General features: G+C 38.7%; 2 protein-coding genes across 2 annotated transcripts in view; both read left to right on the top strand.

The window, feature by feature from the left end:
- The window catches only part of LOC125376054 (multiple epidermal growth factor-like domains protein 10), a 184,177-nt gene that overhangs the window by 9,826 nt on the left and 153,666 nt on the right, over nt 1-20,685 (top strand). The gene's annotated exons all lie outside the window — the stretch shown is intronic.
- On the top strand, nt 743-5,728 carry LOC125376055. The gene is made up of 2 exons (XM_048387377.1): nt 743-1,069; nt 1,371-5,728. Exon 2 carries the CDS (start codon nt 2,132-2,134, stop codon nt 3,473-3,475), a length of 1,344 nt encoding a protein of 447 aa, XP_048243334.1. The 5' UTR covers nt 743-1,069; nt 1,371-2,131; the 3' UTR covers nt 3,476-5,728.

The following is a 20,685-nucleotide window of genomic DNA, read 5'->3' as shown; positions in this document are numbered from 1 at the left end:
CGGTCTATTTTTTTAAAAATATCTGTAATAGACGATTCACTTCATAAATTGCGATTATGTATTATTATGATGATGTTATATAAACAAATGTTATAACAAAATAACAATGTTACATTTTTAATGAGGCATGTCAATATAATGTTCACATGCTTTGCTGACAGGAAAATAGTCCACGTCGTATTTCATCAAAAGTCATTTTATTATTAATTACCTCCCTTCATAACAAGGGAAGCTTTGTTGATCAGAAGTAAAGTCAATATTAAATTATCACCCTTTCTTACTGGAGGCGCTTCAAAAGCGTCTATTATTATGTCTCTAGGGCGCTACAGCTGTACAAACATATTTGTGTATTCATTTTGTTTGTTTGTATTTTGGTTGTTGTATTTCATTGTCAAGTTATATTGCATATGAAAACACACCAAGTAAGTTAATAGGCTATGTTGTGCAGACCAAGCAAACCACCTTTCACATTTTGTAAACCTAGGTAAACCCAGAGTAGTATTATGTGTAATGGGTCATTCTATACGTAGCCTCCAGCCCTGCTTGTAATCTCTATGCACAAGGAGACTTTAGCTTCATTAACATTTTATGACTATGATAGTCACATGTTTGTTATTGTTTTAATGTCTCACTACGTTTTCTGTGTATGAGTTATGTGTATAAACTATGTTAGTAAGAAAACATGTGACGACAGTAGTAAGTCTAGAATTATTTACTCAAATTCTAAAATATATCACTCATATTTGAAGGGTTGGAAAGCAAAACAGCCTAAGTCCTACTTAGGCTGTTTTTGTATAATTACAAAAATAGAAAGTACTCTTTAAGCTCTATTACCTAAAATATAACTTTTCCCGGATTTAAATGATTTTTAACCAGAAACAGCGTCTCAAAATATGAAAGATTGTGCAAAAATGACCTTAGTCATACTTAGGTCGTTTTCGCCTGTAAGTACTCTAACTTAGGTTGTTTTGCACCATAACTCTTCTACAAAGAAGACAAAAAAAGACATCGAAGCACATGGTGTCCTAAAAGGGTCGTCTCCATATTGCCGAATTCTTGACTATATAAGGTTAGTATCAATAGGCTGTTCATGAGACTCTTTTCATTTTTCATCTATAATTATAAAAAGCATGAAGACAGATATTGATTCATCATTTGGTATTAAGAAAAGTCAATTTTGGAATTTTTGACTAAGGCTGTTTTGGCTTGAACTGCTGGAAGAGTGTAATGAATAAATTGTCACCCTAAAACAAGCATTTTAATTATTTATATCAGATGTAGACTTTACATATTTCGTTTAATATGTGATATTATACACATTTTTGTGGATTATGGTTAAAAATATTGTCAAAATTCATTTTGTCTTGCAGATTTCTGATATCCGATGAACAGACTTCCTCTTGAAGTTTTAGTTGAGATATTTCAGTATCTTCCACCTTGCTACATCATAAGAGATGTAGCTGCTGTCAACAGACAATGGTTGAACATATCTCAGAGTAGATTGTTATGGTCCAAACATTACTACCTTGATCTTCAGCTTTGTGACTGCCGGTCTAAAAGTGAGGAACACATAGATTTTTCAAACTACTTACCTCTATGCACAAACGTGACAAAACTACTGCTCACAACAGTACATGTGTCCTCTATGCAGTGTGTTGGCCTAATGAAAAGTCTGAAAGAACTAACAGTCTCAGGATGGACAGACTATGACGCATGTGATGTTTGTCATGGTATTGAAATGTGTTCGCGTTTAACACACCTAAAAACTCATGGGCTTATAGAAATCAGAGAAGAGGATCAAGTTGAATTTGTCAATGCCATGCCAGACCTTCGATCTGTGGAAATTTGCAACTCTGCACCTATATCTGTACTGAAAGCACGTCAGATGTTGAATGGAAACAAAAATCTGGCCTTTTTGGGGATTTTTCCAAATGAACAAACATTTGAATGGTCTCAATTAGTGAATGAATATGTGGGTGAAGTGTGTTTTGGACATTGTATAATGCAGTTCATCCCAGATTCTCTTCTAACTCATCCCCGATGGGTTTACTCAATATCCTATCCAAAGAGATTACAGGTTTGTGACAAAAGTGAGTCTGCCTGACTGACGTATTGTTTTGGGATGTAAGTCATGGAGAAACTTACAACCGCTGAAGTTGTCCAGATGCTATTCGACGAGGATAGTGGAACTGACGATCAGAGTGGTTCAGTGGCAGAACTTCTTGATGATGGGAGTGAGACTGCAATAACAAATACTGTTAACTGTGTTCTTGAGAGGGAAGAATGTTCAGATAAGGACATGACATCTGATGATACTTCCTCTGCACATTCTGACACGAACGACTCAGATTATGTTCCTGATTCCCAAGACTCCTCTAATGATGAACCTCTGCAGAGTCCCATGAATTATCAGACCAATATCTTGACAGATGTGATTCATTCTGTCGCAGATGACTCAGTTCCATTGCTTGACAGTAATATAGTTGCTGCGCAAGTTGATGTTCAGGACCTTGAAGGTGTTGGTGTTTTAACAGCAGTTGATGCTTCCTCTGTTCCACATCACAGTGAGCTTGTGCAGGTAGCGAATGATAAAACTGAAGGGAGTCATGACATATGCATGAAGAGACGACGTACTGCAAATCCAGACACTTGGAAAAGAAACATTCGAAAGAGGAAAAGATCCTTAGGTCATGAATATCTAAATTATAAAAATCAGATGGTTCCAGCAAAAGGGTTGATTCCGAAAAGTTGTCGAAAAATGTGTTTTGAGAAAATGGAGGATAATGCAGACACCATTTTTGAGGAATTTTACAGGATGGCCTCCAAAAAGGATCAGGATCGGTATCTTTTTGGATTGATTGATCGTGGAACAGAAAAAAAACAGTTCAGAAGCAGAAGTAATGCAGAAGGTACAAGGAAGCGATCATGTCCATTTAAATACCATGTGAAACTGGCAGGTGGAGAGAGATTTGAAGTTTGCTATGGATGTTTTCTGCAGGTTCATGCTATTGACAGGGCACGGGTACGACATCTTATGGACACTGATAATCCAATGTCACCTAATCCAGACAAACGTGGAAGTCACACACCTAAAAACAAAACACCTGATGATGTTATCTTGAAAATCAGGAACCATATTGCCAGCTTTCACCCTCTGAAGTCTCATTATTCACCAAATGACAATCCACACAAACAGTACTTGCCTGCTAATCTCAACATTAGAAGAATGTGGAGAATATGTGTAAAAGAACATGAACCCGAGGCATGGGAAAGTATTCTGCAAGGTGAAAAGTACAAAGGACAAATTCCAGAACAACAATACCGGAAAATATTTAATGAGTACTCTCTGTCCTTTGGATACCCAAGAACTGACACATGTGGAACATGCGACTTGCTGGAAGCCAAAATAAAGGTTATGGAAAATGATCAGGAGAAGGCAACACTGGTAGAAGAGAAAACTGTGCATGTTACTTAAGCAGATCAGTCATATGCTGAAATGAAAGAAGACAAACTTCAAGCAAAAGTTTCCTGGAACGATACACATCGCACCTTCGATGAGGAAACTTTGTGTTCAAGGGCCACTGTGGACATGTATTCATTTGACTATCAACAGAATTTTATGCTTCCAAACCTTACTCACACAGAAATGTATTATAGCAGACAGTTGAACGTGTATAACTTCGGGGTACATGATCATGTCAATGATGATGGTATTATGTGCATCTATCCAGAAACTGTTGCCAAAAAAGGGGGTTCTGAGGTTGCTTCCTGTTTAAGAAAGGTTCTTCAGGAAAGGAAAACTGGAGCCAAACAGTGTGTATTCTATTCAGATGGCTGTGGCGGACAAAACAGAAACCATGACGTTGTTTGCTTTTTTCAGAGTCTCATTCACAGTGGTGTTTATGAACGAATAGACCACAAGATACTGCTGAGGGGGCACACTCGTCTTGCAAATGACAGAGATTTTGGTCTCATTAAACAAAGAGCCAAAGTTGAGAGTATCATCACTCCAGGTGATCTCAGTGATGTTATACAATCTGTCAGAGTTGGTCCTAGCCCATTTTCAGTAACAGAAATGAAAAGCCAGGATTTTATGGACTATCGCAAATTAAACCAAGCTAGTATTAAATCAACTTTCAAAGATCAGAACGGTGCAAAGGTTGCCTTCTCAAAGATAAGGTGGTTCAGCTATGGAATGAGCGATGTGAAAGATTTTCTGACAGGCGAAATAAAACAAATCTCACATGAATCTGAAGTGTGGTGTAGGTACACCCATGACCATAGTGAAGCCTGGAAGAAGGTACATGTGTTAAAGCGAAGTGCCTTTTCACAAAATCTGTCACGGAAGTATTCAGACCTCGTCAAACTGAAAAAAACCAAGTGGGCAGACATCAGCAAACAACTGCCTTATATTTGTGATACAGCAAAACGTGCCTTCTTTGAATCTCTCCCTCACGAAGACGACAATGAAGAGAATCAGGATGAGGAACAAGACTATTGTGATGACAGCGACTAGACGTTTTGAAAAGCACAATAAAAGATGTGAATGTGCTGTGTATTTTGCATAATTCAAGAATGTTCACAGCGGGAGCACAATGTATTGCTGATGGTATTTTAAGGTTTTTGCATTTCATGTTATACTGTTGGATATTTTTTTGTCCTATTAAGGCTTAGTTTGGACAGATTTAATGATTGAATTAAAAGAGTGTTGAAGTGTTTTAGAGGCAGAGCAAAAGAACTAAGTTCTTTGTATTTATTTTAATCAGGGATTGCTCAAAGCAGTAGCAAAAGTATTAATTTTAAGTTTGTGTTTGCATTTAAATTGAATGAAGTTATAAGATGAAGATTTTAATATTCGTTTTAATGTTGAACATTTTGCTTGGGAAGTGGTAGTTAAAGGTTTATAGTTACTGTTCATGCTATTTTGCGTTGAGAACGTTGTAAGAGTTACATAATTAAAAAGCACCATCAGGGAAATGATACTGGGGATATAACCTGTACAATGCAAGTGTTCATGATGCACCCTCTTACGGTGTGTATTTAGCAGAGGAACTACCAAAGAACATGTATTGAATGATCCCCTCTTGAATAAAGATGCTTTACTATTTCAAAAACTGTATATTTATCTTCTGCTTATGATTGATAGCGTATTGATGTTTGGTGATGCTTCATTGACTACTAGAATATCATGTAGAAATTTTATATGGAAACTATTGTGGTTTATCAAATATTATTTTTCTCATATAATTATGACGAATCTCAAGTGAAACAAGTTAAAATATGATTTTAAAAAGAAATAATTTTGACTTAGGTTGTTTTCCTACAGGATTTTAATGACTAAGGTTCTTTTGCATTTGAAAAATTCCTTGACTTAGGCTATCTTGCCTTAATCTTTTTGCATCAAAATACGATATTTTCCATTTTCCACGATATGAACAAGTAACTCTACTGTTCTCTACCATGGTTATAATTGTTTTCTTTTTTGCTAAACGTTAGCAGAAATACTTTTTCATTTCCTTGTACAATTTAAAAAGTACCGTTTTTTGCCTCTCCTGTAAAGTTGCAAAAAGTGACTTAGGCTGGTTTGCTTTGCAACCCTTCATTTGTATTACTGGACATAGATAACATTTACTTGATTTATTGCTTTTCGTATATTATAACATCTTTGACTTTATATTGTAACTATATACGATCACCTGCGCTCCATCAATAAACGGAATCAAAACTCTGTGCCCACGGTTTCCTTCTCTTTTCAAGGTTCTCCAAGTATACAATTCCCGGTACCAAGCGAGGTCTCTATCTATTCACTGCGATAAACCAGCAAAGTGGGGCGTTTCCTACAACTGTTTATCTCGAGTAATGTTGAGAGTGAAAAGGAGAAGCATGAAGAAGTCACTAACATGGAACCTATATAACGTTTATAATTGTATGAGTTGGCGCCTCTACTGCAGTCCATAACAATCGTGGTTGTCAGGAGTCCAGTGGTGACATCATGCCACAATGGACGAGTCTGCAAATCATAATGGGCAGGTTTACATTGGAGTTTGGATTTAGTCCAGCTACATTCTGTTACTGGATAACATTATCTGATCTGAATAGAAATGAACTGATGACACACTTTATATAGGCTTTATTGTCTTGATAGATATACGTGTAATTTCAAAGACCATTCAAAACGTATTTTATTACGAATTTAGAAATTATGCTTTTGGAAAATTTATTTAGCTTGGTTCGAAAACAAGTTTCTTGCTTTGACTGACAGGCTCTAACTTTATTTAAAGCAAATTTGTTTTCCGTAGCTTCAGACTCTGGAGGCTCGTAGATGTACGTGAATATATTTGTAATGTCACGTCAAAACTGTATTGATACGGTCAAGAATGATTAATGATTTCATCATATGTATCTTTTCATTCATTTGATTGTTTTGTTAAGACCATATGTGTTTTTTTTGTTGCGAATGTAATAAGCGAATAGTAATTAGTAATTAACCGAAACATAAACATAGTCAATCATTAAACAAATAAGGGTTAGACCTCCAACAAGTCAAACCAGGTCACTTCATATACAATTAACATTTTAATTTAATATGGGACTAACTAACCTATAACCCTCTATCGGCTTCGAAACTTCAAAATACATTTATTCCATTTGAAGGATGTACCTGAAGAAGCAACTGAACTCGTTTTGAGGGAAAGCATATTTGGTCTAAAAAATGTTCTTGCAATTTACGTAAAATATTTATTTTCATTTAGTGCTTCAAACTAAATGGATCACTTCCTCTTCCAATCTCCCATCATTTACTTCTTATGACGTCATCAAACTTTCACTCTTTTCATGACGTGCGCCATCGTCCACTACGTTCTGCTAACAATATCTCTACCACGTTTATACTGTAATTCTGTACTTTTGGCTTTCTTTTTCAATTCCTCAACTTTCGGCTCGAACTTTTCGGCTTCTCTTCACAAATTGTTACTTTTGGTTTTCAAAAGCCCAACGACGCAGAGGATAACTGACAGCACAGGAATGGCAGTACCTGGCACGTCGCGTGGGAACCGTGCATGGGCAGCATTCTTCGTACCATGTTTCCGACAATCGTGTAGAAGTTATAATGTTTCTGCACTTGTATCGTAACTATTGTAACACTGACACTCAGATAATACCCTCTATGAAAATACCGATCAGTAGGTCAACATGTACATGCCACAATTGCAATAACAGGGAAGTAGTATTATTGTCGGGGCACGGACTGCAAGTGCCAATTATCGGGTATGCCTTTAAAGAATGTGTCTCTGGGACCTGTTGACAAAACTGAAATTGTTTTGTGATCATGTGAGTAGAACATATGTTCCCGGATGTAAACAGGATGGATGGACACAGACTGGGTAGAGGGTCAGGGCTTAAAGCACACATATTCCTGGTAGTCAGGGTTAGGGTTTTAAAGAGGATCCCACCACTGCAGACGCAGGTGACTGTAAGCCGAAGTACATCACTCACAGTGACGGGGGGATTCGCCAAGTGTTCTCTGTGGAGGCGGTGTTTAAGTAGACCTTAGTCAGTGTGATTATTATCTTGCAATACACACGCAAGTAATAACTAAAGATTATGAAGGATCACACTGAATGAATACATGATTTTTATAATTTGTGTGCCTTAACTATTAATTGAGAATAATATGATATTATTTTAGACCAGTGAAAAAATTATTACATATGACGACGAAGATGCTGTGGTGATGAATGTATGAAAACTATTTCAGAAGTATGAACTTGTACATATGGCCACGATTGTGCCAAAATCAACCGTAACTAACATACACTATGAATTAAATTAAATTTTGAGGCTATGTTACGGTGATCGAATCTACGTTAGACGAGGAACGAATTGCTACAAAAGAATAACATCAACATGATTTTTGGCGACCGTGTCCCAATGCTTAGACTTCTCATCTTTATGACGTCATAAGTGTGTACTCTAGGAAAACAACCATTACAAAGGTCGCTTCAAGAACGTGGTTCAATTATTATGGTAAAAAATTATGTTTTCGGTGCAAGAAACAACCATATATTGATATTACATAGAATCTTTAATTCAAACCTAAATTCGCCCTTTCAACCAACTGAACTTTTTTGCATGAATGTGCTGCAACCATTCACGCAAAGAGATTGAATATCAGACATGCACTAATTTTATAAGGGGTGTGATGGATATTTCCAGTCTTCAACAACAACAAAATAGATAGTATCTGCAAAAGTAAATTGTGAAACTGAAGTATAACTTCTTTTCCTGCGTCATTACCTCAGCAAAACAACCCAGTCATGGCTGACAAAATACTTTTACCTGCCATGACAGTGAAGACAATTGTTGTCGTAGTCCTGGAGAAGAAGACGACGGTACATGATGTTGTGTCCAATAAAAATAATAGATGACACAGCTGCCACATTGGGTCGTGCTTCATAATAATTTGACTATAATATTCTGTAGCACTGATTCGGGTATATATTGGTATGGATAGATGTGGTTAATAGAATGCAAGTGAACCATGACATATCGGCTGCCATGTACCCCATATAAAAATATATAGAATTTGCAGTTTACATGATCAATGACTTCCCTTTGTTGGAAACCCACAGACATTCACAAAAAATAGCTTAGTCTTCTTGTCAGATTTGCAGAATAAATCATTAATTGAGAAAGCAGATATCAACAATGTGCCTGTCCATGGTGTTTTGCTGGTTTGCTGGTTTGTCATGTAGAGTTGTACAAGCTTCTCCATATCCACAAGCTCTAGATTTTGTACAGCTGCGAACCTTCACGGCTATAAACCTATCTAGATAATCAAACTCCGGTTTCACACAAAAAAATAACAATACTAATTCACTGTGTATATATGCATTCTAAAACAATGTGAAAGCATTAGATGAGGATCATATGATGAGTAGATAAGCCAAGCTGACTGTGATTTGATGTGAATATATATCTTCATACACATATTATGTTACACCTGAAAAAGATCCATCGGTTTTTCACTGATATACTGAACCGCAAAAGAAACGCGAGTACTGTGTGACTGTGAAATATGGTTTATTCACAAAGCGACAGAGAGGTCAATTATGACAAGTTTGAGACAGTTCATGTTTTGCATGCACATTGCCCACAGTCCATGGAACGTTCTTGCAAGTTCTTGCTTTGGGCCGATCACACACATGGAAATGGTGGGGTGAGAAATGTCAGTACCTCGTATGTCCTCCCTGGGTGTTCAACACAGCCATACACCTACGGTACATGGAGTGTTGCGGGTCACGAAGGCCATAGACACCTGTGCCCACACCCTGACGAAAGCTGCCTCCGGATCAGCACGAGATCTTGGTGTTGGTACCACCTGGTTCAGCCGTCTCTGTATTTCATCGCACAGGTGCTCGATGGGGTTTAAAGCCGGGGTCATAGCCGGCCATGGCATGGTTTGGATGTTGCGCTGGTGCAGGAAGATCCTGGTGAGCCTGGCCGTGTGGGGACGCGCGTTGTCCTGCTGGAACATGTGGTTCTGGTGAGGTGCGAAGTAGGGAACGATGTAAGGTCTCAGGAACGGTCAATGTAGCGTTGCGCTGTGATGTCATTCCCCCTGCCAGCGCCGATATTGTGAAACACGTGAGGGCCAATTCTCTGGTTCAGGCCTATAGCACCCCAAACCATGATGCTCTGACAACCCCACGGGTCTCTTTCCACGACACAATGGTCCGAATAGCGTTCACCCCTCGTTCGCCACACCCTCACTCTCCCATCAGACGTGGATCCACAATACCGGCTCTCGTCAGAGAAGACAATTGTCCTCCATTGTTGATGCCGCCAATGTCGGTGTTGTGTAGCCCATTGAAGCCGTGCCTGGCGGTGGCGGGCGGTGAGGATGGGCACTCGAGCGGGCCGACGGCAATACAGGTTGTTGGTAGTCAGCCGACGTCGTACCGTATCGTCACTGATCGGTCGCCCTCTAGTGCCAATGGTGTTTCGAGCTGTCTCACTGGCTGGTCTGAAGCGAATCCGTAGGTGTTGGCGGTTGATGAACCGATCCTGCCTGGGCGTTGTCACTCGGGGGCGTCCACGTCGGGCGCGGTCTGCAGTACTGTTTGTGATGTTGTAGCGCTGCTGCAGACGGTGGATGGTGCTGACGTGAACATTGAAAGTGTTGGCCACAACCTGGGACCGTTGTCCAGCTTGTAATCGACCGATCGCTTGTTATCTCTGTTGTGTGGATAATCGAGGCATACCTGCCGCATCAAAATTACGAGTGCCAGAAAGGCAGTTCAAGTTGATGTTTATACCCATAGCCTCCATGAGTTACACGTGCATGTTGGTGTCCACGGCAAAGCATGGTAACTGTCACCCAAGGCCCTGGACAAGGCTGCGTTGTGGCGACTAATTTCAGGCCTCGTTGTACCGTTCGATGGAATGTTTGTCTCACAAACGCATCAGGAACTCACGGAATATTCACACCTACAGTCTTGACATATATTTTCCGCATTTTACCGTATAAAATTTTTATTTTACAATCTCGCGTTTCTTTTGCGGTTCAGTATATAGAGGTTATCACGCTTGTGTGTTTGGGGAGGAGTCTTCAAGTCTGTGCTTAAAAATCGCTTCCCCTCACTCACAAACATTACCTTAACATTGCGAGTTTTCCTGAAATGCGTGCATTAATATTTATTACATCACAGGGTAAGTGATGTGTCAGTCGGACACTGACAGTAGCCAATATAGTTCCAACTGAATTCTGTTTCTTATACAGTGGCAAAGCAACATATGCGCAAAACAACAATTGTTTTTACTTGCCTTTCGCGGCAATCCATCGATCTGTCCGCTTTGTCAAAGGGAAACTACTCTAACCCTAGTCTATGAGACGTCATGGCCACGTTCAGACGTTGTTGACAGTCTCCCTGTTCTGTCATAACGTTAAGAAGTGCAGTCAGATGTACATCCCGCGCCAAAACGAAACAAGGTAACAATTCATACATATTTCGCCTTAATCCAACTCTTTTTATTTGTGGAATATGTTTCAAGCCGCCGAGGTCTACAAGCACAGATATGGCTACTGATCCCGCTTGGCTAGGTCTATTGCCCTCGCAAAGTTGTTTCGAAGTTTATGTCTCCAAAGTTGCCAAAACTTATAAAATGCCTTAGTTACGTCGCAGTTCGACACTGATTATCAGTATATTAGACTGTTCTTTTGATAATTGTAGCAGTTATCCCTGTAATTTATCCAGATGCACGATAGTTAATTCTGACTCGATCGCCGAATGACATGTGCGACGCCATGTTTGTTTATAAACACTGAAAGTAGTCCCTACTTGACCGTTGATGTTTGCATCTCTATCCGCATATGACCCCAGCGGATATCGTTTTTATCCGTTGGCTTTATCCTGCCGAGAAACTTATCCATTATATGATAAAATATATTACACATGGCATACCCTTACTATGCTATATTTGCTAACTCTCTGATAGCAAAGGGTTTGTGAAATATAATGATAACAACGTCTTTATTGTTTGTAATGTGGGTCCATGGCTACTGACTAAGTAAATGTACATACACATGTTATAATGTTTGAATATACAGATATGCTTACACGGATCAGGATTGAAGTACAGTGTTCGATCAACTTTACCTGGTGTAAAAACGTGAATGCTTTCATCTCTTATCATTTTCCTCATGACCTATGTTTACCTTATACACTAACATAAACACAAATACATGCAAACTCGCCTGGTTTGATTGTTATATCTTTTGTAAAATAGATGAGGTTTTCAGTTGTATCATACACATTATCTTTCCAAATATTGTGCATATGGTATGTTGATGTGTTAATAACACTTCACCAGAGGAAGCTAGTGCAAGGGCGTGTCTGATTGTGGTTGATCACATGCTCCATTGCCCAATGGACAATGGTCTGTTTTCCTGTGTTATAATTGCAGGAGTTTACAGTATACATGTTTACATGTTTTAGGGTTCACCCTTCCCCTTATACCTTAGTACCCAGTGAGGTGGCCTAGCTTTGGTTCATTGTGGTCTATAACCAAGCTTTTATTCTAAATAATCCAATTCAAAATTATTTGTTTTAAAAAATTATCTGGTTTGTTTTATAAGCCAGTATGTTAACTGTTGTTAACCATAAATCAGTACTGTTAACTTAGATTCGAACACACGCTGCCAGAGTGAGGCACATAATCGCCAGCACACAAAGTCAGCGATCTAACCCACACAGCCACCGAGGCTTCCACAGAAATGAAAGTCCAACAACTGGTGGCCTAGATCACATACATTGTGTACCCCTCTGACAAGTGTAAACTGGATTAGGTGCCTCGCTCTGGCAGCTGGACTCAACCCCCTAAAAATACGAGAATCTGTACTTTACTAAGAAAGTTTTATCTCAAATATAACATTTGTTACATTTGACCACTTTCTAAATGGCGTTGTGTGCTCATACTATGGGGATGGTCTCTGAGGTGGCTGTTCTGTTGAACACGTCGCCATTACTGCCATATGGTGATCTGTGAGGTAACGGGCTCAAGCATTCCAATGGCTTTCTGTCATTTTTACTTTGACGTGGAATATGAAATCCTTTCAAAAACGATCACAAGTGGTGCTTTTCGGAACTCCAAACAAATTTTGAGGGGCAAAGATAAGGCATTGGATATCTGAACTTTTACTGAGAACATTTGAAGCAATTGCTCTTCCCAATATTAGGTATTCTTCATGTACTTGGATGGTTGCGTTGCTTCCATAATCACTTACTATGGTTCAAATGAAACAAACGTTCTTAGATTAGTAAGCGAAAAAAGTCCACCTCATAATAATGTTTTACCAATAATAATAGATTACTACACGAGTGTCTGTCAGATACCATTCATCTTACAGCCCGTTGTTTCAAAACGTATCCAACGAGCGAAAGAGAGTTTGATACGCTTTGAAACAACTAGTTGTAAGATAAAAGGTATCTGACAGGCACGAGTACAGTAATCTGTTTCTGACACACACCTTTTTCGCATCTTTCGCACCTTTTTAGCATCGAATCGATGCATTTTTGTCTATTGGTCTGATCGCAGTGCTGCATTAAAACATATGACGTTATCCGATGTAATGCTTCATAAATAATGTGACCCTACAAAAAAAGATTTCCGCCATATCTGAGGATTATTAAGGCGATGATGATAATGCAAACTAGATAAGATCAAAGAACACGCTGGATGCAGAGTTCATAATTTTTACCTCAAAGATATATCCTAATGTGTACAACAATGTTTCCTTCCACATGCCATCACTTACAGGTGACCGAATTAAGTGTTCACTGACAACAGTCCGCGGGATTTTGAGAGGAGGAATTTCATTGATTGAGAAACCGTACATAAATGTGTCATGTAAGTAATCAGAAACAATCAGACAATCTGTGTACTGTCCTTTGTAATATGTAACCAAGAGAATTAGTCAGAAACGTAGATAACTACAGTCATCGTTGTATGGTATTTTGCGTCAGTCATTGCGTCACACAGGACGCCACTTTCACGATTTCTGTTGAATTTACCTGATCATTGTACTGTATATATTTCTAATTCCATAATCCGTGAAAGGATAGTGATATTCCCAAGTATATTCTCAAACGCATGCGGCAATGTATGTAGCAATTGGACGGATGGATCTCTCAAATCAGGAGAAGATGCTACACAGTTTAAAATCTGAAAAGTGATTTTGTAAACACAATCCAGAATGGCGGAACGTTCGTGTTTGCGTATTTTCCAAAATGTTGTAGGCTTATCGAAGACGTTTCGGAATTATTATTTAGTTATTTGATGAAAATCAGATACTCGTGATCACTAATATTTGCTATTTTTGAAATTCCAATTTTCGAGTAAATATTCAGTATTTACATTTCTAAGGAATATTGAATAACGCTGTGAATGGGGGTGTGACAAAAATGTACCTAATTTTCAGAGGTCACTTCCAGTAATTTTGCTTGGCCTAAAAAGACACTAGATGAGATCACCGCTAGCACTCTGCTCTCTGTAGGTCTTCAATGACAGCATGTGAAGCCGTACAACCAATGTAAAGATAAGATGGAAATAGTTTTTTATGTTTTAGGGATACTTTCTTAATTAAAGTTGACCATTCTATGACATGTTTATCTAGATATGTAGACTTGTAAAAAATGAAAAACATATGCAATATCTTGAATGGACTGTGTAAGATGTGACGGATTGTCACGTGGTGCTGGCCTGTGGCAGATGTACTATACTGGTAGCATGGAATGTATGGGAGAGTGGTTTGATACCAGTTATCTCAAATGGATTTCTCGCCCACAGGTGTGTAAGAAATAGCATATCCCTCAGTAACATCCTAAGAAGTACCTTTCTTAACAGGCGGAATTAAAACGTGAATAAATAGATTGACGTGTTTTCTTCATAGACTTGGCAATGTTAACGTTTCCTTCGTGAACTTCAAATAATGCCTTAATGCCTCTGTTTTCATTTTAACTTGCCTGAACCGATAATTCAACGTTCACTTGGCGTTTCTCCGTTGCCCGTCCATTGTAAAAGTTTAAATTTCCAGCATCCCCTCTGAAATCACAGCCTATGATGCTGAAACTTCACGACGTCTCGTAATTGTACTCAAAATTCTGATCCAATTTATAAAATGGCCATGGGGGCCATTAAGAGTTTGTTCTCTTTAACATTTCTTTAGTCATTTTACCGTGTACAGTTTGTATGTTGGATAGGTACTAGTATGTGGTAGAAGGGACAACAAACGTGTGTATAATCACATAAATAGTTTGTAAAGTTTAATGAATTTCATGTTAGTAGATTTTACTGATCAGTAAGTATTTCTTTTTCTATGTTGCCTCTCGCCACTAACTCAGAAAGGTGAAGTTGTAATCAAATATATGTTCATTGTCAGTTTCCTGTGTGAGTGAAATACTATTAAGCATACAGCAACAGTGATACAGTGATATGCACTTCATAAATATACGTTAAAGTGTTTAAATTCGTTATATGTTTGGATCATGGGGATGTTGTGGTTTGGCTTTGAGACGATAGCGATGTTCATGTGTTTAGACCCTAACGTGTTTCGATGTAACACACCAAATGTGCATAACTTTCAGGACTGAAACACATTTGCAACATGTCTCGACCTTTTTTCAGTGATGGTTTTGATGTATTTGTAGTTTTGACCCTGCTAGGGCCACTGACTTTCACATTTACCCCTGTAGTTACAGATTTATCAATGCTGCTAAGTTTCTAAAGACTTTGGGTTTGTGAAGCTGAAAATGTGCCTGGGTGACCCCAGCAATGGTGTTTTAAACGGGCTGCCCACAAAATATTCGCAAAATAATACTGCCTGAGCACTTTAGATTATTGAGATTTATTATAGATAATAAAATCGCAAGGTATACATGGAGTTTGTATTTTGTTTGTATTCATTTACAGTAAATTATCATTCTGTCATTGATTTATTGATTTCCTTGTAAAAATGGTAGTTGCTCATTCATACACACTGATAACTCTGGATCTGTCCCTGACCGTCTGAGTCTTCATGTCATAACTGTTTTTCTTTCCTTATTAGAATAGGTTTTGTTGATCAAGAGCATGCAGTTAGTTCAAGACCATGTCGTTTTTTTATCGTAGACGTAACTCACTACAGGGTCAACACATCGGGAATACTGTTTCCATGTACCGGACAGTGACAGAAGATACATCAAAGTAGATCTACTGTTAAATGCAAACTGAACACAAAGAATAGATAATCTCCGCTTCTACATAAAGATTTAACCTTGGTATGTATATGTGTAAGTACAAGGGAATAGACTGTGTTGGTCCTTAAATGTAAATGTAAATTATTTGTGATGCTTATAAAAGACAGAATTTGAATCAAAACTGTATAATTGCAGGGTGAATAAGCTTACAATAAATAGAATTTGGAAACTGTATCAGACTAAGAAATAGCAGATGAAAAGTCCGTGAAGGGCTCAATTGAGTTATGTTAAACAATTCAAAGCGACATTATTTTGCGAACGATATCATTAGCGTCCATTCCAATTGTGATGCGTAATGTACGTAATATTTGACCCAAACCCTTTTAAGGCCAATATCGGGCCATTAAACTGGCCAATATCAGGATATGACTAAACTTCACATGACCCAAAATGACGAATGCTAATTTTGATCAGAGCCTTTTGTTGTGCTGTTTTGCATTGTAACTCATAGAGCTTATTTATTCTAATCATGACCTGGTGCTAACATGTCAGCGCTCGATGAACCACATTTCAAACCCGAGAATTTAACGCAATATAAGACCTTTACAGAGACCACAGGGTGAGGTCTAATAGCTTTTGCTTTGAATGAATGAAACCGCCTCCGTGGTCTTGTGGTAGAGCGTCCGCCCGGAGAGCGGAAGGTCCAGGGTTCGATCCCGGGCCGCGTCATACAAAAAGACGTTAAAAGATTGTACTTGTTGTTACCCTGTCTGGCGCTCGGCATTAAGGGACTAAAACAAGGACTGGTCGGCTCGGAGTCGGTATACTGTGTCTGAGTGGGGTATTCATGTTAAACTGCGGCATGGTATCTCAGTGAGCTAGCATCCGGCATCAGTCCGGACTAGTACAAGCAGCCACACACACAAATACACGTGCACGCACGTCGCTATATAAGTGCAATAATCTTGGACGCGACGTTAAACCCAATTTCACCTCACCTCACCTTGAATGAATGAATGAATGAATGATTTTCTTTATTTCCTCCAGAGTTGAATCCGAAGATTTTACATGGGCAAATACATTATTTACAATACATCAATGAAATTACTTGACAATATACAATGAAATCATGTTATACACCGTTATAAATAAATTACAATGTACATTTTGAGAGCAGTAAGGTAAGTAGATATACATAAGGTGTTTCTTTAAATTCCATATGAGTTGGCAGAAAGACAGTATTATGATTTGCCAAGTATCGTAATCAAGTTCGATAGTCAAGTCATGGAAATCTGCACCGAGAAAGAATAATTGGCCAAGCTAACCCCCAAAGTTGACCCTTTGTCTCACTGCATGTTCTCAGTCTGCACACATTTCTTACACAGACAATTTGATAAGTGAAATCATCTAAAATCAGGTTAGTTTAATAGGTATGTGTATATTTGTATTGTTGTTATTGCAGTTGCAGTATATCAAACCTATAATACTAAACTTAACTAAACGTGTTTAATATAATCATATTCTCAGTTACAATCTATTTAAGTAAATGTGGTAAACAAGACTTATTAATTGTAAGCTTTGGTAATTACTAATATATCACTTTTCTGTCTCTTTATTATTGTATGTATGAAGAAGAGTGTATGTGTTGTTTTACGGAATAGGCTATGTTTTAAATGCTTTTGTGATCAGTTCTGTATAATATACAGTCTGTACCATACGTGATCCGGAGAAATATTTTAAACGTGTATGTAAATACTTGTATTAGTCATTGTTATAAAAGTATATGTTTTATTCCGATATCAGGAATTATAAGTTGCGGCGCTAGTCGGGAAGACACCCCAGTCTCACCCACAGGGTAGGCACATTATAACTTGTATAGTCAGTTTCCATATTTGTGTAACACATAAGTGTGTCACACCCGTAAAGTCATGTATATGTATGTATTTTGGAAGAGATTTATAATCTCTTTACACTTAGATAATATATGAATAATTATTCTATTTGGTTCCTACATCAGTTAGCAGATTATTCTACAGTATAACAACTAATATATGGATAAGATGTGTTTGTAATGTAAAATGGTTTGGAATACTGTGATGTCGATGACTGCATTATGTATATTGTTAATATTACTTATCATTCCTTTAATATGTTTCAGGGTATAGATACTAGATAGATAATATATGACAAATACATTGGCGGAATAAACGTCTCTCACCCGTAGCGTGTGTTTGCCTATCACTCCTTCACTGCCCTGCTACACTTGTGTGGGTGGTTGCCACTGACTTTAATGAACAACTACAACAACAACAACAACAACAACAACGCAGTATTCAGGGGAAGTAACTCTCTTTTACTTACAGAACATCACATGTGATATGAGCATGATATTGAGTGAAGCGCCCTATAATATTCAGTTGAGGCCCAGTTATGACTCATTCACGTAACATCCTCCTTCTTTTAAGAAAAGACAAACTGATGACGCAATAACACAATAGCAAGCAGCCCAAATGACCATTTAAAGGAAACTACTAAATAGTCAACTTTTGACAATGGACAAGATAACTAAATTCATACACACCCATTCTAATCAAGCGTTTAACTCGTTTCAACATGTAAAATCTGACAAGTAGCAATATTGATTACAAATTCAGTTTGGCAACAGGTTTCAGGACTCTTCATGATCTTGTTGTATATTGCATATGGTTATTCGACACTGGACTGACTGGAAGGACTGATACTTTAGGAAAGTTAATGTCTGTTTCCGAGTGTCGATGAGCTTTTTCTGACTGTTAGGAATAGCAAGTCTAGATTTGACTGTTAGCAACATTGTTCTGGTACGTCTGTTTAACAGTCTCTGAGCTGGACTTGTGTCGAGTCCTTCAGTCGGAATATTGTGGAGGTTGAGAGGTCCTATGTATGGAGCTTCACTTGCTGCTTTGCATTTCTTCATGAGATTTTTAGCAGATTTTAAAGCTGCTTCAGCTGCACCATTTGATTTACTGTTCCAAGGATTTGACTTGTCATGTTGAAATCCCCATGGTTCAGAGAATTGTTTGAACTTGCCAAACGTGAATTAAGGACCACCATCTGAAATGATCTTCTCCGGACATCGATGTCTGGCAAAATGATGTTTAAGTTTAGGGCTGACTGCTTCGGATGTTGTGTTTTCACCAAGATAATCCACTTCAAAGAAAGAACTGTAACAATCAACAGTTACCATGTAGTTGCGACCTTGAAGTGAGAACAGATCACAACCAACTGTCTCCCACGGTCGTTCTGGTGTTTCTCTCATGTGCAGTGCTTCCTGAGGTTGTTTACTGCTGTAGGTAGCGCAAACATCACACGATTCCACATATTGTCTGATGTCACTAGACATGTGTGGCCAGTAGATTAGAGATCTTGCTCCCCTTAGACAGGAGTTCACACCAAGATGTCCTGCATGAACTTTCTGCTTAATTTCTTGACGAAGTGATGTAGAAATCACAACCCCTTCACCTCGCATGATGAGACTATCTTGAACTGTGAGCTCATCACAGAAAGGAAAGTAAGGTACAACTGTGGGTGGAAGGCAGTTTTGTCGTTTGGCCATCCTTTCATTATGGTATCCATGAGTTGTACTAGAGCTGTATCCTTTTCTGTTGCACATCTGATGTGATCCAGCTGTGTCTGCTTGATGTCACAGAAAGACACGTTGTTGACTTCCGTTGTTTCTGTTTGTGGAGGTTGGTCTATTTGTGCATGTGAAAGAGCATCAGCGAATGGAATGTCCTTCCCTGGTTCGTATGCCAGCGTGATGTTGTATTTCTGAGTTCCCAGAATTAGTGACTGCAACCTCGATGGAGCCTTTGACAATGGTTTACTAATGATAGCCACCAAAGGCTTGTGGTCAGCTACTATAAATAGGGGTCGGCCATAGGTGTAATAGTGAAATGTCTCGAGTCCAAAGACTGCAGCAAGTAGCTCCTTTTCTATCTGTGCATATCTGGTTTCTTCGTCAGAAAGTGATCGGCTCACAAAGGCTATAGGTTTACCTTTCTGGAATATCACTGAGCCGAGTCCATTTTCACTAGCATCAGTTTCAAGCCACAGCTCTTCCTTTTGATCATAGTACATGTATGCAAGTACTTGTGCATTAGTGATCATGTTCTTCACATTGTCGAAGGCTGTTTGTTGTGCTTGACTCCACACCCATGGTACTTCTTTCTTTGTGAGGTTCCTGAGACACGTTGTTTCCTCTGTTAGGTTAGGTATGAATTTAGCGAGATAGATGTTCATACCCAAGAAACGACATAGTTCTTGAACATTATGAGGTTCAGGAAATTCAGTGATGGCTTTCACCTTCTCTGGATCAGTCTGGAGACATTCACTGGTTATGTGATGTCCTGTGATGAGATCTTGTCGAGATTGATCTCCATTTTGTCTCTGTTGAGACGAATTCCTTTTTCAAGACATCTGTCAAGTAGGCAGTTCAGAGCACTATCATGTCTCTCGTCGTCTTGACCATGGACCAGTATGTCGTCTGCCACACATTCAGCGACATTCAAGCCTTTCAGGTTTTCCAGGAGCTTCTTCTGGAAAATTTCTGATGAAACTGATAGACCGAATGGGAGTCTAAGCCAACGCTATCAACCAAAAGATGTCTGGAACATAGTGATTAAGCTAGAATCATGGTCTAACTCAACATGCCAATACCCTGAAGCCAAGTCAGTTTTGGAGAACACTCGAGATGAACCTAACTGATGAAGCTGGTCTTCTAATATTCGAAGCATGAAATGTTCTCTTCTGAGAGCTTTGTTGAGCTGCTGGGGGTCAAGGCAAATTCTGATAGCTCCAGATTTCTTCTCAGTTATGGCTATCTGATTAACCCATGGTGTTGGTTCATCACCTAAGGCTATAACACCTAGACGCTCTAGTTTCTGTAGCTCTGCCAGAAGTTTCTCCTTCAGAC

The sequence above is a fragment of the Haliotis rufescens genome, unplaced genomic scaffold (assembly GCF_023055435.1).
Source record: "Haliotis rufescens isolate VD_foot unplaced genomic scaffold, xgHalRufe1.0.p SCAF_7, whole genome shotgun sequence".
Classification (NCBI taxonomy): Eukaryota; Metazoa; Mollusca; class Gastropoda; order Lepetellida; family Haliotidae; genus Haliotis; species Haliotis rufescens.
The sequence above is the reverse complement of the archived record's forward strand: the minus strand, read 5'-3'. Positions and strand labels throughout refer to the sequence as shown.